At 37.9% G+C, this 25,441-nt stretch overlaps 1 protein-coding gene across 4 annotated transcripts in view; it reads right to left on the reverse strand.

The window, feature by feature from the left end:
* The window catches only part of ZNF704 (zinc finger protein 704), a 55,908-nt gene extending 37,819 nt beyond the window's left edge, over window positions 1–18,089 (reverse strand). For 2 of the 4 annotated variants that reach the window (XM_026706037.2, XM_026706036.2), the window contains exon 1: window positions 17,254–18,089. In XM_026706037.2, coding sequence (XP_026561822.1) covers window positions 17,254–17,541 — 288 coding nt within the window. In that variant the 5' untranslated portion in view covers window positions 17,542–18,089. The remainder of the gene's footprint in view (window positions 1–17,253) is intronic. The other 2 variants (XM_087931450.1, XM_087931451.1) reach the window with 2 other exon arrangements.
* Between the last annotated feature and the right edge of the window lie 7,352 nt (window positions 18,090–25,441).

The raw sequence follows: 25,441 nt of genomic DNA on the forward strand, positions 1-25,441 counted from the left end.
ATTAGAACAGTACTTGCTATAGTAAAAATATCTCTGTAATGAAGCTTGAACAGGATACCTTGCCATTAAAAACAACTTTTTAGCAAAGAAAGAATCTGTATAATTTTCTATTTATGTTTCATTTATGATGTAACTGTGGAGTCATTTGACAGGTAGGAGAAGCTTCTAAACAATTTTGATCAGCTTTCTATATTTTTGATATCAGAAAATATTATCTTCCTACTAGACAAAGCAGGCACTATCTTACCCAAAATTATCATGCCTGACCAGTTGGGACACATAGAGAGGCACTCATTAAGGTCTTTTACTATCTCTACCATCATCACTACTACCCCTTGCACTAGACATTCACAGAAATGTGGATCAGAAGGCAGGACTTTTTGGAGGTAACACCATTTCTGGAAACTTGAAGGCATCAGGCACTTGAAGACACCAGAAACATCAGAAGACATCAAAACTTTAAGACATCAGGCACCTGAAGATACCACCAGGGCATCACTCCTAATTTTCAGAAACCTACCCCAAACCTTTCTTATAAAATAAGACAGTGGTTTTCATGCTGAGATATAGAGGTTGACAATTTCATCTTAATTTATTATTTTAATTTTGAACGTCTGTGGAGATTCTCAGTCATCCAGGTCATGGTTGTCCCAAAGGTGCTTTTTCAAGAGGCAACTAGACTTTATGGGTTTTTTTCTCGCTGTCTGCAAGGAGTATACATCTTTCCATTCCCCACCATCCCGTCAAAACTGAAGAAGCTTCTTGAATGAGAAGCAAAATGTTTTCAAAGAAAACCAGAAAATCCAGTTGCCTCTTGAAAAAGCATCTTTGGGTTTACATTTCAATATTATTATGCACTGTATTTCAAGAGAAATACATTGTTATGTAGGATTTAGAACCATAGGATTGGGGTTTATATACACTGCTCAAAAAAATTAAAGGGAACACTTAAACAACACAATGTAACTCCAAGTCAATCACACTTCTGTGATTGACTTGGAGTCCACTTAGGTAGCAACACTGATTGACAATCAATTTCACGGGCTGTTGTGCAAATGGAATAGACAACAGGTGGAAAGCATAGGCAGTTAGCAAGACATCCCCAATAAAGGAATGGTTCTGCAGGTGGTGACCACAGACCACTTCTCAGTTCCTATGCTTTCTGGCTGATGGTTTGGTCACTTTTGAATGCTGGTGGTGCTTTCACTCTAGTGGTAGAATGAAACAGAGTCTACAACCCACACAAGTGGCTCAGGTAGTGCAGCTCATCCAGGATGGCACATCAATGTGAGCTGTGGCAAGAATTTTTCCTGTGTCTGTCAGCATGGTGTCCAGAGCATGGAGGCGCTACCAGGAGACAGGCCAGTACATCAGGAGAGGTGGAGGAGGCTGTAGGAGGGCAGCAACCCAGCATCAGGACTGCTACCTCCGCCTTTGCGCAAGGAGGGACAGGAGGAGCACTGCCAGAACCCTGCAAAATGACCTCCAGCGGGCCACAAATGTGCATGTGGTTGCTCAAACGGTCAGAAACAGACTCCATGAGGGTGATATGAGGGCCCGAAGTCCACAGGTGGGGGTTGTGCCAACACCGTGCAGGATGTTTGGCATTTGCCAGAGAACACCAAGATTGGCAAATTCTCTACTGGCGCCATGCTCTTCACAGATGAAAGCAGGTTCACACTGAGCACACGTGACAGACGTGACAGGGTTTGGAGACGCCGTGGAGAACATTCTGCTGCCTGCAACATCCTTCAGCATGACCGTTTTGGCAGTGGGTCAGTAATGGTGTGGGGTGGCATTTTTTTAGGGGGCTGCACAGCCCTCGAGGTGCTCGCCAGAGGTAGCCTGACTGCCATGAGGTACCGAGATTTGATCCTTAGACTCCTTGTGAGACCATATGCTGGTGCGGTTGGCCCTGGGTTCTTCCTAATGCATGACAATGCTAGACCTCATGTGGCTGGAGTGTGTCAGCAGTTCCTGCAAGACGAAGGCATTGATACTATGAACTGGTCCGTCCGTTCCCCAGACCTGAATCCAATTGAGCACAACTAGGATATCATATCTCACTCCATCCACCAATGCCACATTGCACCACAGACTGTCCAGGAGTTGGGGGATGCTTTAGTCCAGGTGTGGGAGGAGACCATCCGCCACCTCATCAGGAGCATGCCCAGGTGTTGTAGGGAGGTCATACAGGCACGTGGAGGCCACACACAATACTGAGCCTCATTTTGACTTGTTTTAAGGACTTACATCAAAGTTGGATCAGCCTGTAGTGTTTTTTTCCACTTGAATTTTGAATGTAACTCCAAACCCAGACCTCCATGGGTTGCTAAATTTGATTTCCATTGATAATTTTTGTGTGATTTTGTTGTCAGCACATTCAACTATGTAATGAACAAAGCATTTAATAAGAATATTTCACTCATTCAGATCTAGGATATCTTATTTTTGTGTTCCCTTTATTTTTTTGAGCAGTGTATATATTTTTGTAAGCCAGCAAATAAATAAAGCACATAGGAGATTTTGCTAGTCTGCATCAAATGAATGCTAATATTAAGTTTTCTTCAAGTCTAATTAAAAGGTCAAACATTCTTTTTCTCAGGTTATTCTATCTCATGGGATTCTGCTTGAGTTCTGAGATCACCACTCCAGGCGGCAAATAAATTATATAAATTAAATAAACCAATTATTATGTAGATCAGGCTTATTTGAAAGTGAATTTGTTCATTGATACTTCTCTTTTTTCTTTTTTACCCCGAAACATCTTTTAAAATTGGACTTCATGTTAAATACTGTATATATTTATCACTAAAACTTTCTCCTCATGAAAAATCACATGATTGTTCCCTTTTGTAAGTTTAGGAGTTTAGGGATAATTTGTCAATTTCTTTGTTTTCCAGATTTTGGGCAACTGATTTGAAAGTACTGTGCCTTCTTTTAATTATTTGTTTGCAGATCTGGACTGAAGGGAAAGTTCATAGCGCTTTACATTCTCCAAGCAGCAGAATAATGTACTAAATAATTGAAGTTACAATCAGGTTTAAATGCATTTTTGAAGATCTGGTGGTTAAAAGAAGGATTCGCAATACAGAAAGATGTATTAATTTTGATATGACACATTTAAAGGATAAACACTACAGAAGTCCTGATATACACATCTAAAGATTAAAAGCAAAAAATATTTTTAAAATCCAGCAGCTGTTTCATAAATAAAACTAGAACAATTATTTAAGAACATAAATGATTTCCAAGCTTTTTATCTTTTGATATACAGACAAAAGACACAAGACTAAGAAAATATATTTCCCCTATATTGTAAAGCAAAAGGCTCATAATATTAAATAAACTATTTTCAGAAGTAAAACTTTCACCGAAATAATCATGAACACGTTTGAAGGAAAAACAGCAGAAAAGAAGTTGTTTGACAGAGAAGCTGATTTTCAACCACTTAGCTCTACAGAAACTTGATGCTAATTCTGAGACAATTCATTAAATCTGTGTAACTAGATATTGATTTAACATGGCTTTGCATAAGATGTCTTCCTAATGGTGATTAGCTAGCTGTGTATATCTTTTAGAAAGCATAATATTTATTTTTATACATCATTAGGGATCCATTATTTGGGACATGCAAAATACCACAAAAAGAAATTAATCAGTGTTTGGATAGCAGCACAATTAATTGATTAAAGACAATTGCCAGCTTAAGAACTTCAACCAGCTACTATTTCATGACACATTAACCTAGCTATTACATGATATGCTGAATTATAAACTAACCTTGTGCAACATATCTAGGCTACCCATAATACTGTATATGTTCAAAAGATGTGTGAAGTCCATTATGTAGCTATTTTTATATACTGGTATGTATGTGTAAATGTACCAATAAGTGTATGTGTGTGTGTGTATGTTTGTATACATTTGTATGTATGTAAGTACATAAATTCACAGATACAGTATTATTTCCTTATGGGAAATAGGAACCATGAACATTTTTCCCTAAACCAAATTTATTTCATATGCTCACCATATTTGAAAATAAGTGAACATTAAAGTATGCTTTTGAAATATTTAAATTGCTTAATAAATATTTTCAAAACCATGTTTTTGGAAATTCTGCTTCAAATATCAATATTATCTGGACTTTTTCCAAAATGGAAAGCTTATCTATGTAATACTATAATCCTCTAGTTAGTCATTCATTTAGTGACCCACTGTTCAAAGTTACAAATTGAGTAGTTATTTTTTAATTGAATTTTGTTTGTATTGTGTATTGTTATATATAACTTTATCCTTTTAATGTTGTAAGCTGCCCAGAGTTACATGTGGTAAGATGGGCAGCCAATATATTTAATAAATAAAATCTACCTTGTTAATGTATTGAAATAATTTAAGGCAGATGCATCAAGCTGACGGTGATGGATGATATAGCAGCAACTCCTCTCATGGTTTCCTCTTTTTACCTATCCTGTCTTGGGTGACTTGAATTCATTCAATTGGCACAAATAATTCCTCATGAATTAATTCAACACAATGTAGCCCAACTGTTATTTATCCCCGTCCTCCTACCTTTTCCTAACTTTCCTACCTTTTTAGGAAAGTTGCCTGAAATAAGGCAATCATAAACAACTTCTATATTGTCAAAAAAAAAACTACACAGATCTGCCACAAAATCACCATGAGTACAGCCTGATTTCCATACTTTATTTATTATTGAACAGAAATATGATGCCCTTTTAAAGCCAGATTGGTACATATTTAGGATCTGGACCAAGATTTGTGGACTGCGGAGTAGGAGGAGCATCATTTACTATCCTCCTTAAGCAGCAATGTCACTTGGGATTTTGCCGCTGCTTTTCATAATGCAGATGCACTTATTTTGCCACACACTAGGATAGTGCACTCAATTTCTTATTCATATTAAGAGACTATAGTCAAGAGATACTAGATGACAAAAAAACAAGTCAGCTTGATTTGGGTTAAAATAGTTCAGAGCACTATTTTTTCTAACTTGGCAATTTTATGTTATGTGGATTTCAACTCCTACTGGCTAGGAATTCTGGGACTTCCACATGTCTTAAAGTTGTACTGTTAGCTCTAGTATCATGATTGCAAACCTAGTATTCATTATTGCAAGAAATGGTTCGACACTGAATATTCTCAGTCTTTCAATGTGTCTTTGCCTTCCTGGTTCAATTCACTACAAGAGACAGAAATGTTCTGAGACCTGAAGTGCACACAGCCCTCACAAGCACATTGGAGCAGGAGTGCTGTAAACTGGAAGCATGGTTTCCAATTGCTTTGAGAAGTGGAACAAATTGAAATGTTAGTACTGAATTAGGTAAACATTAAAGAAAATTTTTCAATCCCATCTTCAAATCTTGCCATCCTCATACTTGTGATTTAAGTCCACCCACGTTGTGGTTTTGAGCCTGCTCTAGATATTAAACACAGCCATTGTCCTTCAAGAAGTAACTAACCTCAACACAGAGATCATTAAACACTACAGGGGACAGATTACAGGAGACAGAATTCACAAGTTAAAGTACTTTTGAGAATTCTTAAAATACTCACTTTTGGACTGTAAATCCCAAGCATTCCCTACCATATACCATTGGAGGAGTCCCATGTTGACTGATGCCACAAAAAATCAGAAGAAAACCAATAATTTTTGCTTATGCATGTTACTAAAATTTGTTAGTTTTAGTAAAAACTAACAAAATGGTTAGTTTTGGCAAACTATGGCAAAATCCCAACCATATGTTAAAATGAGAAGTATAATTGAATGCATCTTGAGTAATTTTGCTAGTTTTGGGAACTTTCCATCAAGTTTACAAAATAATTTCCGGTGAAATAATTAATAAGTTTCAGAAAGTAAGTAATTTAAAGACATTAAAGAGTATTGTATTCACTGAAAGTGACATATGATTGTTTAATATGTTCAAAGATTGCATAATATGTTCAGAAATATGCCAAAATGTACTAGGCTATGAAGGGATAGAGGATTCCTGCACTGATCATCCTGACATGCTTCTTACATTTCCTGAGGGGTTTGTTAGTGCCAGGTTTGGGCACAACCAGGAACATCCCAATGATCCCCACAAGGAGACATGATTTCTGCAGATTAATGAAGAATCATCAATCAGTTACACCCCAAGCTACAACATTGAAATAATCCAACACTGCCTATAAAAAAAGAGATGAAGAAAGAAGTTGAAAGTCCCATCTTCCATTCCATCAAAGGTATGTTTAGAAAGCTTTCCTGAAATTCCTTGTGTATCCAATCACATTTGGCCAATAAAGAATTCTATTCTATTCTATTCTGTTTTGTTACTTGGTCAACTATAAATAGGTTACTTGGTTCATAAGATTTGTTTGACTAAAAGACTGAATGTGTGATTCTTATACTGCTTAAATAAAGCTTTTAAAATCTGCCTGTAATCTTTTGGTACTACTGGACAGCTCACTGACTTTGCTGTTGCGCTGCATAAAAAGATTCCTTATTCTATAGGAGAAGGCAAATCTCTTGTTACATCTGTAACAACAGCAAACATAATTTGAAGATGGAATTAACAGTATATGCAATATGATAGTTAATAAAACAAATGGGCAAAAATAATAAATCAAACTTAGAACAAAAACTTAGAGTTTTATAAGACAAAACTTCTAAACTCTTATTAAATGATGAGCAACTCAAACATCATCACGATGATCATCTCAATGGGCAACTCAAATATAGCACAACCTTCCTTCCTAACCCTTACCTGAAAAGTTTAGAACAAAAGTCCAAATTAGCTATGGTCTTAAACCAAATATGGTCATCACCTATATGACCTTCATAATTGATAAGCAAGTCAGAAGTAGAGAAAGAACAGAAATGAAATGCCTTTAATTTAATAAATATTTTGTTTTTAATGTTAATGTTTTAAATCAGGCGTGTCCAATCTGTGACCCATGGGTGCATAGTGTTGAGGTAATTCCCCATTAGGAGAATGAGCGCATACAGGGAGATGTATTTGAGAGTAGTGTTTGAATAATACACATACAGCACACAGATACACTGTACAGTAAGTGTAGGTTTTTTACTTCCAGAAACGTTAAGCAAAATCCTAAATAGGCAGTCCAAAGTCATTCACAGGTAAAATCAGTCAGTTTTCATCCAGGGGTAATCCAAATATCAAATTCCAGTGTCAAAAACAGTTCAGTATCAGACTTACATTAAATCCAGTAATATCAGTCAATTAGAAGAAATGGAGCAACGGCAATACTTTCCAACAGAAGGAAAATCCAGTAATATTACTGGATTAAATCCAGTAATATCAGTCAATTAGAAGAAATGGAGCAACAGCAATACTTTCCAACAGAAGGAAACAGAGATACACTCACACTCTCTTCTGAGACACAGACTAAACAACCCAGGTTTCTGGCTCCATCTTATGGCCGTTTGAGAAACCACACCTAATTACAGTTTTGCATTTTCTTACAGATACAGTTTTAAAATGTTTACCCTGGTTTATATATTTCTAACCCAAATAGCTGTTAGGTGACTCATATTCCTAACATTCTCCCCTTTTGGGTAAGATAACATATGCAACCTTACATTCCAAGTCCATAATCTTCACAGCTAGCCTTATGCTTTATAGAGCCTTGGGTCTTTGTAAAAGGATCTGCTATATTGTTTTCTGACATACAGTATTCTAGCTTAATCATCTTACTTTGCACACATTGTCTCACATTTAAATATCTTAAATCTGTGTGTTTCGTTCTTGTTTTAACAGCAATATTTGAAGCCATCTGTATTGCTGATTGGTTATCTTCGTAAACAACAATGGGATCTTTTACATCAATTCCCATATCAATTAATAAATCTGTACATAGTAAAGACAAACATGAGAATTCAGCCTCCATTGTTGACAAACTTAGATGTTTCTGTCTAATAGATCTCCATCCAATCAATGCTTTTTCAATAATACCCGATGTAGATTTTTTTGTATTTATGTCTGTAGCAAAACTTGCATCAGCATATGCAGTCAAATTCAGTTCATCTTTAGGCTCCAAATACAATGCATAGTGCATTGTTTATTTCAGATATCTTAACACACGTTTAGCAGCTTGCCAGTGCCTTTCAGTTGGCTCAGCATTAAATCTCGCTAATTGATTAACACTGTATGCAATATCTGGCCTTGACCAATTACTGAGATAAGATAAACTACCAATCAAAGACTGATAAATGTTCTTATCAAAAATAGGACTTTGAACATCACTATGGCTAAACTCCTGGCTCATTGGTGTCTTGGTTTACAAAGTTCCATTTTAAAACTTTTTAGTAATTGGTTAATTTTATCTGCCTGTGAGATTTTGTATCCACCCCTAGTTCTATCTATCTTTAAACCAACATATTGTTTGATTTCTCCAAATTGTTTTATCTTAAATTTCTTTTCCAATAGTAAAAATTATCTCAGTAGCTTCTTGTTCAGTTTTGGTGATTAACGCTATGTCATCAGTAAATAATAATAATAATAATAATAATAATGAAATCATACCATTACTTTCTCTTTTAAACAAACATGGATCAGCCATGCAGGTACAAAACCTATCTTAGTTAATTCTTTAACTATACATTGGTTCCACTCATATCCTGATTGCTTCAAACCATAAAGACTCTTTTTCAATTTCCAGCAATCAGTACTATCATTTTTGAGACCTAAAGGTTTCTTTAAATATATAGTGTGTGGCAACGGTGCATGCAGCTAAGCTGTCTCTACATCCAAATGATTTACAATGTATTTCTCCTTAGCTGCCCACACTAATGCTGCCCTTAATATAGTAGCCTTCAGACTAGGTACAAACATCTCATCATAGTCATTTGCTGTCTGATTAAATCCTTGTGCTACTAACCTGGCTTTATGGGTAGCAGTCCCATCGACACCTGTCTTAAGCTTATATATCCATTTACATCCTATGGCATGTTTACCTGGTGGTAACTTAACATTTTCGTATACCTCCAGTCCTTTTAATGATTCTAGTTCCTTATCCATTGCTTTCTGCCAAGCAGCCTGATCCTTAGCAGGATACATTTTCAGTTCACTATAATTGCTTGGAACTGTATTTACTTGGCATACAACACTAGCCCGATATCTATCAGGTGGTCGTGTTACTTGGGTTGAACGTCTTGGTAATACAGAACTAACTGGTGGACTTTCCTGTGCCACCTGCTCCTGTTCTTCTACTTCTTCCTGTGCCTGTTCTCCTACTTCCTCTTGTGCTTCCTCTTTAATGGCTATTTGTTGTTTACTGATAACATCTTTAGGGACTATTTGGGTGTCAATAATATTATCACTGCTGGATTCCTGTTCCAGTTTATCCCACCCAACGTGCTCGAGAAATTTTGCACTAGCACTACAATAAACATGAGCTATGCCTTGATCCCAGAATCTAAATGATCTATGGTTGGCCTCGTAACCCACAAAAAATAACTTCTTAGTTCTATGTTGCCCTTTCAGTCTTACTTGTGAAGGAATATGCACCCATGCTGGAGCTCCAAATGTGTGTAGGTAACTTAAATTTGGTTTTCTGCCATGCCAACGAGTGAATGGCAATTCTCCAGTTGTTCAACTACATTGTTCAAAACATGGTTACTACACATTATCGCTTCACCCCACAGTGTTTCAGCTAAACCTGAATCAGATAACGTAGTGCGAGCCATGGCTTGTAATGTTTGCCCTCTTCGTTCTATAAATGAGTTATGTTGTGGTCTGTAAGGTGCAGAACGTTTATGCTCAACACCAGCCAATTTTAGCATAGTTTGATATCTTTTGTTAACAAATTCAGTCCCATTATCAGTTACTAAAGTAATTACTTTACTTTTCATTTTTCTCTCAGCAAACCTTAGCCAATTAAAGAACTGTTGGAATGTTTCTGTTTTGTTTTTCATAAGATAGCAGAAACCATATCGTGAGTAATGGTCCATAATACTCAAAATATAGCAGGCACCTCCTAAACTTGGTTTCTTAGGACCAATTATGTCAGCAAACGCAATCTCTAACGGTTCTTTGGTCTTAAACCCATTAAGTCTGTTTGCAGGAGTAACCTTGCTCTTTTCTTGACTACAAGCATTACAGTGTAAATACTTGCTACAGGGTTTCAATTTTACTCCCTCTGACAATTCAACAGTTTGTTTGAGCATTTTGAAATTAATGTGCCCTAGACATCTATGTAGTAAATTCATCATGTGGCTTAACATTGTTATAAACTGAGTTAGTCATCTTCAACTGGTCATCATGTATTACATATAAATCATTCTCTAATGTAGCAGTAAGACTTTTACCCTCTTTCTCTATTATACAGTTATCTCCCCTAAAGGTTATTACATAACCAATATTAACTAAAGCCCCTACTGATAATAAATTAAATTTTAGTTTAGGTACATATAACATAGTTAAATGTTCGTTTATACAAGAACAATATGCAGTACCTTCACCTGATGCTTTAATCTTCCATCCATTTGCCAATGATACATGTTCTTTACTTGTGGATATCTTTACAAACCTTTTTCTATCTTTAGTAATGCATTGTGATGCTCCACTATACACAACCCACAAATCATGGTTTACAGTTGAATTGCTAGACATAGCTAAAATAACATTCTTCTTGGCCTTCTGGTATTTACCAGTATTCTGTTGTTTTCCCTTCTTACAGAATTTAGCGATATGTCCTCTAGCCCCACAAGAAAAACATTTCCTAACAGTATAGGCAGTTGAAGATAAATCCTCTTCTTGTGGTTGTTCCTTTCTCAGTTGGTCCCTATCCAGCCGTCTTCTTGCTTCTTCTAACAACCTTCCAGTTATGTTAGTTAATGTCAGTTTATCTCTGGGCAGGACTTCCAGTGAAGATACATAATCATCATAACTTTCATCCAATGAGGAAAGAATGATATAAACTTGATGCAGCTCTGAAAATATCAGTTCTTTTTCATGTAGCTCTTGAAAAGTTCTTTTCATGAAGTTTAAATGAGCTAACATATCTCTACCTTTCAGAAGACGTGCTCTAAACAGTTTAAGTGTAAGATGTATGTGTGCACCTACACTCTCATGAACATAAATCCTCTTCAAATTCTCCCAACACTTAGCAGCAGACTCTTCTCCACGAATATGGACTAGCTGCTGGTCACTCAGCGTTAGTCCAATTATACAAAGAGCATGTTCATTGTTCTTGGCATCGTCCTCATTTTCTGGATCCCAAGCATTTACATCCGGTGGGTCTTGAACTACATTCCATAAACCTTCTCTACGCAGAAGTAGACTGCACTTCATAGACCAGGAAACATAGTTTGTTCCATCCAACCAGGTTATCAGTGATAGACTTGTTGAAGTGTCTTGTGCCATCTTTATCAGGATAGTAAACCACAATTAAACAGTAAACAGCTGTCTGTATACAGGACTGTCCATTCACACTAACTCTCAGTTATCTGTGCCTAGTATGGTCTGGGCCCATAACCAGTGTTGAGGTAATTCCCTGTTAGGACAATGAGCGCATACAGGGAGACGTATTTGAGAGTAGTGTTTGAATAATACACATACAGCACACAGATACACTGTACAGTAAGTGTAGGTTTTTTACTTCCAGAAACGTTAAGCAAAGTCCTAAATAGGCAGTCCAAAGTCATTCACAGGTAAAATCAGTCAGTTTTCATCCAGGGGTAATCCAAATATCAAATTCCAGTGTCAAAAACAGTTCAGTATCAGACTTACATTAAATCCAGTAATATCAGTCAATTAGAAGAAATGGAGCAATGGCAATACTTTCCAACAGAAGGAAACAGAGATACACTCACACTCTCTTCTGAGACTCAGACTAAACAACCCAGGTTTCTGGCTCCATCTTATGGCCGTTTGAGAAACCACACCTAATTACAGTTTTGCATTTTCTTAAAGATACAGTTTTAAAATGTTTATCCTGGTTTATATATTTCTAACCCAAATAGCTGTTAGGTGACTCATATTCCTAACACATGTGATTCTAGACAGTTAGTAAAGCAGCTCCACAAGACATAAACTTTTAATATTATTATGTGATTTATATACATTAATTGTATTATATATATTATATGTGGCCCAAGATAGCAGTGTAGTGGCCTAGTATTGAAGACACTCGCTTCCCACTTAGAAGGTTGAGAGTTCAATCCTATGCAGTGACAGATGTTTCTCTGCTGCAAACTCCATGTAGGCACCAGGAAGGGCATCTGGCCAGTAAATGCTCAGTTCCATTCAACTCCATCCCAATGAAAAGGGATTACAAGATTGTAAAAAGGAAAAAAAATGCAGTCCAAGACAATTCCTTTTCACTCAGGGCGGCCCAGGCAAAGTAAAAAGCTGAACACCCATTTTCTAGATGGAATATCTTTAGGTAAAAAATTAGGTTGTTCTACTTTTCCTTGCCTTCCAATACAGCATCAAATATGAAGTCTTTGACTCTGCAGGTCACTTACAGTGCCAAATGATAGTAATGATAGTAATGAAAGAAGTATGCTCTACTGTATTCTATGATGCTTACCCACTACTTATTTGCTTTGTTACATATCCCATACTAAGAACTAATAATTTTAGCTGACAACTGTTTTTAACCAAGTCTTGAGTAGTCAAATCATATTTATTGTCTGCCTGTCTTTGATATTCCTTCCACTTAGTATTCTGACTTTTTATGTATTGCTACATTTGGAGCAACTCAACTTAATTTATATTTAATTTTTAATTGTTAATAATTCTTTATTATACATATTAATTAAATATGGTCAAGGCATCTGAAAAGGGTGATGTCTAAAAGTAGTACCTAAAATAATGAATTAGGAGAATCACTGTAAATGTTCAATACAAACTGTTTTTTATATTGTATTTGTGCAAGATATATACAAAATAAGGAGGACTGTATGAACTTTCATCAAATAAGTACCTGAAAACTAGCCACAGCCCTCACTAACTTTGGTTGCTTCAAAAAATAACTAAGCAAAGCCACACCTGGTTAGTGCTTGGCAGGGACATCATAGGAAATATTTAGACTATTGTCTAGATTGGAAAATCAAAAACAAAAGCAGTGGCAATATATTCCTTCCATATTTCAGGAGGGGAACCATATAGAAATGACCACAAGACCAACCAAGGGTTAAGCTCAACTCAAGCAAGACTTATTTGTAAGCAAAACTGTCATCTCTCTGCAATGTTGTGTATCAGGAAAGACTTTCAAAGCAATTTACTGCCCAAAACAATCACATTTAAGAACACTGATCTTCAGTGATATACTCAGTCTAGTCCATAATTGCTCCCATTTTTGTATTATGAAAAATGAATAGTATTCCACCATCAACCAAACAATATGTAGACTTACAACAGTTCAGACCTACAACATATATAGGCTTACAACAGCTGAATGGCACTGAAAAAAGTGACTTATGGCTGTTTTTCACACTCTTGACAGTTGCAGTGTCCTGGGGTCATATGTTCACCTTTTGTTGCAAGCATAGTCAATAGGGAAGCCAGATTCACTTAACAATCATGTTACTAGCTTAATGACTGTAGTGATCCATTTAACAACTGTGGCAGAGGTGGTATTCAGCAGGTTCTGACCAGTTCTGGAGAAATGGTAGCGGAAATTTTGAGTAGTTCAGAGAACCGGTGGTAACCTTTCCCCAGGAGTGGGGTGGGAATGGAGATTTACAGTATCCTCCTCCTGCCATGCCCACCAAGCTATGCCATGCCCACCAAGTCACACCCACAGAATCGGTAGTAAAAAAAATTGAATCCCACCACTGAACTATGGCAAGAAAGGTTATTAAAGCGGGGCAAAATTCATTTAGCAAATATCTCGCTTAGCAACTGAAGTTTGGGGCTGAATAAGTCGAGAACTACCTGCATTTCTTTTCAGGTTACTTGTAACTAAGATTTAGTTCCTAAATGTAAGATAGTGGTAAAAGTTACTGCTATAAACTATTTATTTTTAAAATAATAAACTTACAGAAATAATTTAAGTACAATATACCATTGCAAGGAATGCATATATCCTTTGCCACTACTACCCATAGTAGTGGCAAAGGATATAAAAGGAACTTGCTTTTATTTCCATAACTGCATATTTTTCTACTAAGGAAGCAATATTATTTATTGTACATTTCCTTTTCTTTAACCATCACATTGAATAAACAATTTTGCTATAGAACATGTTTTTGTACATAAAAAAACAACCGCAGGAACTTCTGCTAAGGTAATGGAGGGTTAAAAAGTCAAGATAGTGTTGTAATTGTACAGCTGAAGCCCTATCACTTTTGTGTATACGTATTAATTCATAAACAAAGGGGATGGAGTTTCAGTCATTCAGTTGTGATTACCATTCAAACTTTTTTGATTTCTTCATAGATGCCCCTGGAAAACACCATGGAGATAAAATGTTTCTATTCACCCCCCCTGCTTCTCAGTAGATTTTTTTAGTTACTAGTTCTAATTCAGATGATCAGAAAATACTATCTGAACTAGTTCAGTCACCAGAAGTAAAAAAAAAACTGACTCAAATGTACACACACACATACATTGATTCAACATAATTTTTTGCTAATAACAATCTTCTTCAGATTTCTCTAAGTAGCCTGCTTGTTTACTCAGAATACCCCCTTTTTAAAAATGTCTTTAATTGTATATAAATATATTGAGGAAACTCTGCTGTAAGCAGTTTAGGAGAAAACAGCATTTCCACTGGATGGTAAGTTTGCTGAATAATTTCCTTTCTTGCACCATGAATATTTGACCCTTTTCTACATAGTTTAGCATAGAAATGTTTTTTTACACAAAAACTTTGCTACTTCTTGTTTTGGTCAAGTTTATTCTTGATAACAGCAAAAGTTTTGGCTCCACAAGCAACTACTATGTGTCAGGAAGTATATAGCAACCTGCATAAAAATATGTCATATACACTACCAATATAATTCTTTGAGAAAGATCTAAGGAAAGGCAAATGCAGGTTGTGTTTTTTTCTCAACTTGTCCCTTTACAGTTTTAATAACATCATTTTGCTTAGCCTCTTTTAAGACAATAGTTGAATTTCACATACTTTGCTAAATCATTTTTTGGTTATAATATTAGCTTCTCATAGCTTAGAGAAAAAACAACAGACCCAGTTTACTACTCACAATGGAGTCCAAAAACAAACAAACAAGGCATATTTTCTTAAATGCAGTATATAAATTTATTATATATTAAAAAATTCCCAAGTGAAAAAAATCACCTTAGGATTTTTACATATAGCTATCTACCAAACTTATAACAATAGGGCATCTTTCTACCTTTAATTAAGTTGACTTGTTTTTGCAAAACTCACTGACATGGATTTTTCTAATTTATGATAACTTAAGGATATGAGCAGTGTTAATAACATTGATCATCTACCTTATCTGATTTTTTTTTAGTGTTGGTTAAATAATACAAGAGAAAAAGATGTAAAGTGAAATGCCAGCAACATATATTATATATTCCAATTTTTCTCTTACAATAAAATTCAAATAGCTAAAACATGTAAAGAACATTTTGTTTTGAAATTACACAACAAAATGCAAGAAAACAAAAAAGTAAATTAAAAAATTTATACAGCAGGGTCAGCTACTACTGAAAGCTTTTTTTCCTTGAGCATATTTCTAAACAGCAAAATGTTAAGTAGTGTTAACTAGCACCGTAAGATGCTTTCTGAATAAAAACTCATTCTGGAAAATTATTGATATAACTAAGCATACTTAGTTATTGTTCATTATCTGAACAGAACCTCAAGGTTAATCAAAGCACATAGGAAATTAGAACAGAATAGAACAGAACAGAACTCTTTATTGGCCAAGTGTGACACAAGGAATAATTTCAAATTATAAAATATGTAACTATGTTGAAGATTTTAAAATTCTGCATGGAAATTTTGAGAATAGATCCAGTAGAAAATCACAGGTTTGCTGAAGAAATTGCAGATTTGTTTCTCTGATGGACACACTCACACACTAACTTTCAGAACAATAACCAAGCTTTAATTGCTTTTGCTTTTCTAATATATCTTTTGCCTTCATGTCATAGAATATACTAGGTTTCTTTGCATCTTCCCAAAATGTAACCTGTATTTATTTGAGACTAAGATTTATTGAACTTACTATTACCTTTTGGGTGCTTTAATACACAAGCTACTCCTAAGCATGTATTAGAACTGCAGGGTTTATATACAGTTGGTTTTCTTGCACTACAGCAGTTCTACCGGCTGATGTCATTTTTACCTTCTTCCCTTTTTGGCATTTCCCTTGGCCTTTTAAAGCTTTACTATTGTTTCTGTAACACGCTTTAGCTGCATGTATTTCAAAGCTGTGTGTGCCCATATCCCGGCTAATTTTTATCATTCTCTCCAATGGTCAATCTTGCCCTCTTCCATCAGCCAGCCTTTTAATTTCCATTAAAATTGTTGATTCTGGATACTCTCTTTGGTCTAATCATAGCAATCATCCAGCAATAAATTATCTGATCAGGCACAACAGACTTTGTTAAAGGGTTCATTTTTAAAATACTGTAAACAACAGCCATCTTTATTTGCACTACACGAGTTAACTGTCTGAGTTGGGGAACAAAACAGGCGAATGCCAACCCTGCAGGGCTGTTAAACCAGCCTGTCATTCCATTCTCTTTCCTTGTTTAAATTCGACTGACCATGCATTTTAGAAATATAAAATTAAAAATGGGAACACCCTTTCTGAACATCATTTCTTCTCAAAATAAGATAAATACTGAATACGAAGCCCATTGTTATACAACCTGACTCGCACAGAAATTCCTTCCCCGGACCTAGACATTTTAGTTGAATGAAAAGCAGATGCAACTGCCCCCAACCACCAGGACAGGATCAAGAAGCTCTGCCCTTCTGTTACAAAGGAGGGGTGGGATCCTAATCTTCCGCGAAGCAAAGACACTCTAGGTATGCTCAGACGCCTCCTGCTCTTTGCACTCCCTCACCCCCTTTCTAACCCTGACTGCAACTTGGGGCTGACTTAACCCTGCCTCAACTTCCAAGCGGCTGCGCGAGGAAGGACCCCGCTGTCATCAATCACGAAGGTTCCCCCCCACCCAAAAAATAATAACCTGCCGCACTGACCCACCCAGCCCCTGAGCCCCTCACCCGCCTCCCACAGCCGAGCCAGGAGGAGCCTCTGACGGCGGGGACGCTTTTCTCGCGACGGCGACGCACCTTCAGGCTTACCCGGGCAGCCGCGTGGCCCTTGCCCGACCCGGCCAGCTCCTCCGCCTCCTCGGCGTCGTCGTCCTCCTCGACGTCCACCACCACGTCCTCCTCTTCGTCCTCCTCCTCGAGGGCGGCCGCCGAGCCCTCACGCCGAGGCGGTCTCCAAGAGTTTTCGGTCTTCGCTACGCCGCGGCCGCCCGATTCCGGGAAAGGCTGCGCGGCCGAGGGCGGCCCCGCCGTGTTCAAGCGCCGGTTCCCCAGACTGGAGCGCTTGGCCAGACGCCGCGCTTGCATGGCCGCGCCCAGCACCGCTCAGCGCGCCGCACCGAGGACGAGTGGGCTCGGCTCGGCTCGGCGGTGGGCAAGGCTGAGCGAGGGGGCGGGAGCGGCGGCGGCAGCTGTTGCCGCTACAGCCGAGGCACTCGCGGCAAGGCAGCAGAGGTGGTGTAGCCGCCGCCGCCGCCGCCGCCGCTTACAGCGGATGCGCTGGGCTGGACAGGAAGGCCGGGCGCGCCGCTGCAGCCATCGGACGCTTTGGCCCGGCGGGGACTTAGGGACCCTGTTGGGATAGCTCCCCTCTGCAGGTCAGCGGCGCTTCCCAGATGTTGGCGAAAGGGCGGGCGAGAGCTGGGTGGACGGACTGAGCGGGGTCTTTTGCTAGCCTTTCCCTGCGGCTCGCTAGTCCTCAGCCCCAAAACCCGGACTGGAGTCGACTGCTTCTGAACTGCTAATCGCCGGCAGTTTCGCCTGCCCGCCGCCGCCGCTCTAGTTAACACGCGTCGGCTGAGGGACTGCTGGGCTGGGAGCGCCAGCTACGGCCTTCCTCGCCTGCCAAGTGCCCTGGAGCGCCCAGCAACAAGTTCGTGACAACAATACTTCGTGCTGTGGAATAGGAGGCGCGGATTACAAAGGCAGGTTTGGGATGGGACAGGGTAGATCTCCCGTAATTGCGGAGAAAGCCGCCTGCGGGCACCGTTCAGATTAGGGTAGTGAGAGTTTCTAGGACAGTTTAGTGGAGACCAGGCGGGCATGGCACTGATCGAGTAACGATTTATTAGATTCTTTTTTTTTTAGCGGTATTCCGATGCCTTGCAGTCTTATTCCCAACACACTTTTTTGGTTTTGATGCGCGGGGGGATGGGGGTGCCTTCGAGTCAGTCTTGGCTTTTTGCAACTTCCAGCGGAAGTCCCTGCAGTTTTCTTGGCAGCATTTCAGAAGTAATTTGCCATTGCCTGCTTTCTAGGATTGAGACAATGACTGGCCCAAGGTAAACACTGGCTTTGTACCTGAGGCAGGACAGTCTTTTCTAATCTGATGCCTTAACCATTCGGGCTAAAATCACTGCCTATATTGTTTAGGGCTAGTGTTGTTTTGTTTTTTTAATTTGATACTTCACCTTTTGACTCATTCTGTCTGCCTCTGGTGACACTCTTGCTCTGTGTATAAAGATGAGTATATTAGTCAGTTGAATAAAATAATAATTTATCCTACTGTCCAACCATCAAATATGAAAAATTAGCAATAGAATAATAATGACTCTGAAGTTCTTCCCCAAAGAAAAGTGCTTAGCAATTGAAGCCACACAACAAACAACACAATAAACTTTACCTTTCAGACATTTCATTATGATAATGGAATTTTTGCCTCTTTTGGTGTCCTTATGGCTAATGGACTGGAGAATCCTTCATTTGTTTTTAAATCCCAAGATGAAATGTCAAAAAACAAATTCCCATTACTATACAGTCATACATACATCATGCCAATGTATTCATTTTGAAGTGTTGCTTTGTTAAGTATTTTTATATCAAAGCCAAATTTATCCTGATACAAGAAGTGAGTGTACAAGTCTGTGCATCATTGTTACTTTTATCCCAAATATTTGTCAAATAGACAATGACCAGGTACTATATTTTATACCAGTAAAATCTTATAGCCATTTTTAAAAGTTCACAGATAGGAGAAACTGCTGTACCTATTATGACATGGTCATAGTTGCAGAACTGAGGATAGAATCCAAACCATTTTAAAAGTTTAAAAGAGGGCCTATAATAGAGGATTTCCTGGAGGCAAGTTACATTGACATCCTTAAAATCTCAGTCTTTTAAAACAACCCCCAAAATCACTCCTGAATTATGATTTTAGACCCAATGTTCTGTTTTTATGGTAATTAAACATAAGGATTCTAATAGTTGCTTACTATCCTTAAGCCACTTCAGAGAGATGAAACATCAAATGTGTTTTTCCACATTTGCCTCACATCACAGTAGCTTCCTGGAAGTTCATGAGGCTGAGTTGCTGCCCTCACCCTTTAAATGTACCACATCTCATTCCAGTTTAGGCCTTCTCTTGAATGATGGAACATTTTCTCAAACAAATTGAAAAAGAATTAAACAATTCTCTCTTCTGAATTTTTTTTTAAAGATTTTTATCCTACCTTTTTTCCCTCACATGCATCTCAAGACTGCAAATATACTGAATACTCCTTCATTTTCCTGTTTTACCCACAATAACACCCCTATTGAGGTTAGTTGGGCTGAGAGTGAGTGAGTGGCCCAAAGTTACCCAGTCAAATTTGGACCAGTGGTCTTCTGTTATTTCTAAAGTCCACAGATTTTTGCTTAAAGCAAGGGAGATTTTTCTGTTCATAAACAAGGCAGTTTTCTATCATACATTCATACATGCATGCAAATACATTCTATACTAGTTCATCAAAAAACTTCTTACACTTGTTTGGATGCTTATCAATGAACTGTTTTCTTCAAGCTCAACAAGAATAGATTCTTCCTTATGTTTAAAGCCATAATAATGTCATTCATCTGTCATATTTTGGAAATGCACCAAACGAACAGCATTCCTACTATTAATATTAGCAGAGTCAAAAACATTCTAAAAAGGAAGGTATAGGTAAACGTGAGGTCAGAATTGAATTATCTTTCAATAAACAAGCCACTAGTTGAGATACCATGTGCAGCATTTTTGGACACATATTTTATGACCCTTCACACAGCCTTTCATAGATTTCCATGAAAGCAATGCCCATATGCCTCACCCCAAAGACACAGTAGCTTCAAATATAAATCAGTTTCCTAGTCACTGGCCAGACTTCCATCTACCATTAGTTTAGCCAACATGGCCATATAGACTTGATGATAGAAATTGGATTATAACACATCTGGAGGTACGAGGTACAGGACATAATGGTGCAGCATTAGTTAGCTGTAATTTGATAAAGGCATACTGTGGGAATATTTTCTAAGTTCTAAGCAACCTTGACTGTTCTTTAATTTGTATATGGGCAGGCAAGAAGTGATATCTTGATAGTTGTCAGAATAATATACATATTTCTGTGACATATAGGCTGCATTGATGCAATATGTTCCAACATATTATATAAACATGTGATTGACATTTTTGTCTTTAAAAAAATCGTTTTCATAATTTCCTATGCATTTCCATGGCAGGTTCAGTCAGGTTCAGGATTTCATTCAAATGAGACTTCATTTCAATTGACAAGACTATTTCACTGTGACTATTTCACTGCAGCTCTCTAAAGAGAAAAATTGGATTGTTTGATATTTGAAAAAAATTAATCCTAATTCCTGCTATGAATCCATTACGGCTTTTCAGTTAGACCGTTCCTCCTACCGGCAGAATGCAGACTGTAAACATGTGTGGCTCTGTGAAAAAGGCAGCTTCTCATTGGTGTAACTTCTCCAGGCCTCCACTAAGCTACACATCTGAGCTGTCAGTTACTTTTATAGAGTGCACTAGTTTTTGGCGCCACATCTGGGACTGTGGTTACAATAACAGGAGCTTGAACAGCCATGCCTAAAAGACGAAAGGCATAATGCTGAGACTGTTGAATGTTAGCAGCCAGGGAGATTTCAGAGAAAATGTTCAAAATAATACACCATGTTTTCATCCTCCACCACAAAACCCTTTATGATGATTTACATGATTTCTTTAAAGCATTAATAACATTAAAATGATAACAATAGAATGATCATCAGATTAAGAATTATATTCAGTGTGTATAAGTGATTAGAAGTAAACTCCACTGTGGCCAATGGAGCTTCTTTCATATTATGTGTACTTAAGATTGCAGACTTAGAAGATCAGTGTTACTGGGACAGCTAAGAAATACATTTATGTATTAGATTTTTGTATTACTGGATTTACAGTCAATTCCTTGCAGTTTGTATTTTAAAAAGCCAGTGTTAATAATAAACATCCCTCATGAAAGGAAGGGACCACAAAATTTTTTTCCTAGGATGATTTTATTGGGAGATGGGTTGTTCTGCTTAAAAGAAGCAGTCCTGGGCACTCAGTCATACAAAACTTTATAGCTCAAAACCAACATTAGGAATTGCAGTTAAAAGCCAAGCATAATTATGCTCATGGTGATGAATGCCAAATAATAAAAACTACATTTTACATCACCTGAAGCTTGTGCTTGGTCTTCAATCTTTTGGACCTCAGGGACCACCAAACTCATAATTTTAAATCCTGTGGATCACTAATATGAATTTTGACTGATGGTGGCTTGCTGACGTGGATGGGAGAGAGAGAGATCCGATCTAACCTTGGAGGGCTAGTGGTGATGTTCTCTCTCTCACCCCCACACACACAGGTCCCTCAACCCCCCACGCCCTCCAAGGCAGCCACATTACTAACCTGCTTTTCAGGTCCATTCTCGGGGGAGGGGGAGAGAGATGGTATTCTGCAATCCCAAATAAAGAATGATTGATCAGTAGGAAAACAGGGTGGGGGATTTTCCTGCAGACTTTTTCCTGATTGATGTTCTTTATTTGGGATCGCAGGATATTGTTTCCAGCTCCATTTTCAGGGGGAGAGAGAGAAAGAGACTTTTGGCTTCATGCAAGGAAAGCAGCAGAAGCAGCAGAAGTCTGTCTCTCCCCAAACTCTTCCAGAAATGAGTTTTTGCCAGCCTTTTGGAGCAGGATGCCTTGCAGGGTCCCAAAGACTCATTTCTGGTGGAGTTTGGGGGACAGAAAGAAAGACTTTTTCTGCTTTCCTTGCGTGCAGCCAAAAGCAGAAGAAGAAAGAAGCTGAAAGAAGCAGCCCAATGGCCAGGTGAGGTGTATGGGGTGAGTGGGACAAGTTCCCCCCCTCTGCCCTTTCCCCCCTCCCCTCACCTTGTGGTGTTCACAATGCAAGTGATGCAAGTCTTGTGTTCCCGTGGGCCATGTGGGTGGCGCAGCCTTGTGTTCCCACGCAGCCTGGATTAATTGCTTTGGGGGGTGCTTTGGGGGTGACATTTCTCTGATATAGAGCACATTATAGTAGACTTGGTAGTGGTGAATTGATGAGTTACTATTACAACCTGTATCCTCCTGCTCAATGTAGGGCCATAATTGGTGCATCTATTGAAACTGGGTAAAGCCTGTGTGTCCAACTGTTAATTCAGCAGTAGCTGTAAGTCCAGGGAGACTTTCAGACCTACTTCTTCAGGGTTAGTGCCCTGTCTTGAAAGATACTCAGGCTAACTAGGCCATGAGAAACAGCAATGTCATTTCTTTGCGTTCAACTTTAGCATATTTCATCCTATCTAGATCTCAGGAAGATAACTTGAGTATATTCCTAGTTGACTTCTTTCAGCGGTTTCATGTAAATGTTAAAAGTCAGACAATGGTTCACCAAAACCTATAGCATGCTAGATTAGAGCAATCATTCTAATTGCACAAATGCTCTTAATTTTCTACCACTAATTGGAACCAGACATTAAGGAATGAGCAGAACTACTACAGAAGAATTTCTCTAATTCCCAATCTATACAAATGATCTAGAAAACTATCATGATTGATGGTGTTGAATGCTAATGAAAGGTTTAATAGGATCAGAATGAACATACTGTTTCCACCCTAACCTAACATCGTCTATCAGTATGATCAAAGTGATTTCAGCCCCTGCCTAAGTCTAACTTTTGATTGAAAAGTGTCCAGATAATTCCTGTAGGTATTTTGAAGCAGGTTCCAAACTACTCTCTTAACAACTTTCTCACCAAAAGGGGAAAGTGGACATGAAAACAGTTGTCAGGAACTATTGAATCCTGGGACGGCCTTTTGAAAAAGAAGTACGCCACAGATTTAAAACTCTGGAGAACACATCTTTCTACAAGAAAATGTAGAACACCTCCCAGATCCAGTTAAACATAACCTCTTCCAATTTAATGAAGAAGCCAAGAATCGAGCATGCAGGTGGCAGAGGAAATTCTTGAAAGCACTCCATACTCTTCATCAGAATTAACAGACCAAAAGGAGTCCCAGATATTATTTTGAGGAACTACAGGTAACCAGATATTAGATCTTTATATTAATTTATTTTTCTGAAAATTATAAGTGAACTAGCAAGCTGGCAAAATCTTGATACTGCTTTTTATGAAGTTTATTTACTTTAAAAATAAATGATGTTGATGTTTGATTCATCAACCATATGCCGGTCTCAAGCCTGGATAAATGGGAAAGGTTAGGAAAAGCAATGCTGAAGTATCCAGTAAAAAAATCTCACAAGAACACCTTAGGGCAATAACGCGACATGACTCAGATATGGATACCAACAGCTGACCTTTCAGGCTGGATGGTAGCCTGCAAGCTACTGAAAAAGAGCAAAGGCTAGCTTTTAGATGTCAGGGTTTTCAGGAAGGTCAACAATTGATGGTGCCCATGACGAACAAGGTTGCCCATGCCAGGGGTCGCCAAACTTTTGGACCTTAGGGACTACCAAACTCATACTTTTAAATCCCACAGACCACTAATATGAATTTTGACTTGTGTTGTTCACAATGCAAGCGACACAAGCCTTGTGTTCCCACAAGCCATGTGGACAGCGCAGTCTTGTGTTCCCACAAGCCATGTGGACAGCGCAGTCTTGTGTTCCCGTGCAGTCTGGATTAACTGCTTTGGGTGTGTGTGCTTTGGGGGGACATTTCCCTGTGGACCACCAAAATTTTCTCGCGGACCATCAGTGGTCCCCAGCCCACTGGTTGGAGACCACTGGCCTGTGCTGTATACATCAATTATATATACAGTATAATAAAGCTATATAAAATTGGAACATGAATGTAGAGGCATATCCCTTGGAAACTCAAAATTGAAAAAAAATTATTAGAGCAAATATAGACATCCTTGGCATCAGTGAGTTACATTGGACTTCATTGAAAAAGAATATTATTTTACTCAAAATATCATACTTAAAGAATATTGGTTTAAGAGGTTTTGCCAGGACTGATTACTAAAATGAGCAGTTCATTTTCTAAAATTTCTGGAGCTGTAGTGATCAGGTTAGATCACTTTTTTCATATTAGGTGGCAATGCTATACAGTACAACAATTCTGGAAATGTTGATATCAGAATGAAATAAATTTTGAAATTTCAACCTACAATATTCTTATTAAACTTACTAAACCATATATCCAGAGCTTTATAAAATTGAACATAGTAACTAGGATATATAGCATGTTTTTAGTAGAAAGGTTGATTGATCACCTCTGTGGAAGAATGCTGACTTGTAGGAGTATAGTTTGATGTGTCTTAAATAAATATTAAAAATAAGTCAGATGCAGAATTCAATTTAAAGCTTCATGCACAGATTTATACTACATCCAACATCTGGGGTTTCTCTCTGAATAGAGTAAATGTGTTAATTTTACAAAATTCTTAAAATATTTTAGTAATATGTATTTGATTTACCATAAATAAAATTTTGCTTGGTGATTTGTACATGGCTCTCAATATTCGTTCTTAGCTTAAACTGTGATTTTTACTCTGTTGATGCAATATAATTTATTTATTGACTAATTTTTATACTAAATAAAATTCATTACATTTTAAACCCTTACTGATTTATTCATAATTTGCTTATTATTCTAATGTATTTATAAAAATGCAAAAAAAAAAATCAATAAGTACTAAGAAGCTGTGTAAATGCATCTCCACCCCAAAGTAATCCCATCCCACATCCTATCAGTGTGGCTCAAATATGTATTTTTCTTTTGGTTTGCTTCACCAAGCAATATTCCCTTAGCATTGTCCATATAGACTCATTGTGATTCTACTGAAGAATTGTTCTCTCTTGCTAATTTTCTAAATTTTGATGATCACATTCTGTTTTTATTTGTATTATCCCTTGGCCCTTTCAGTGCATAATTATAAGCCCTGGCTCCCCTTTTCATGA

This window comes from Pseudonaja textilis, chromosome 3, assembly GCF_049901715.1.
Source record: "Pseudonaja textilis isolate UNSWEBS1 chromosome 3, rPseTex1.2, whole genome shotgun sequence".
NCBI classification, from domain to species: domain Eukaryota; kingdom Metazoa; phylum Chordata; class Lepidosauria; order Squamata; family Elapidae; genus Pseudonaja; species Pseudonaja textilis.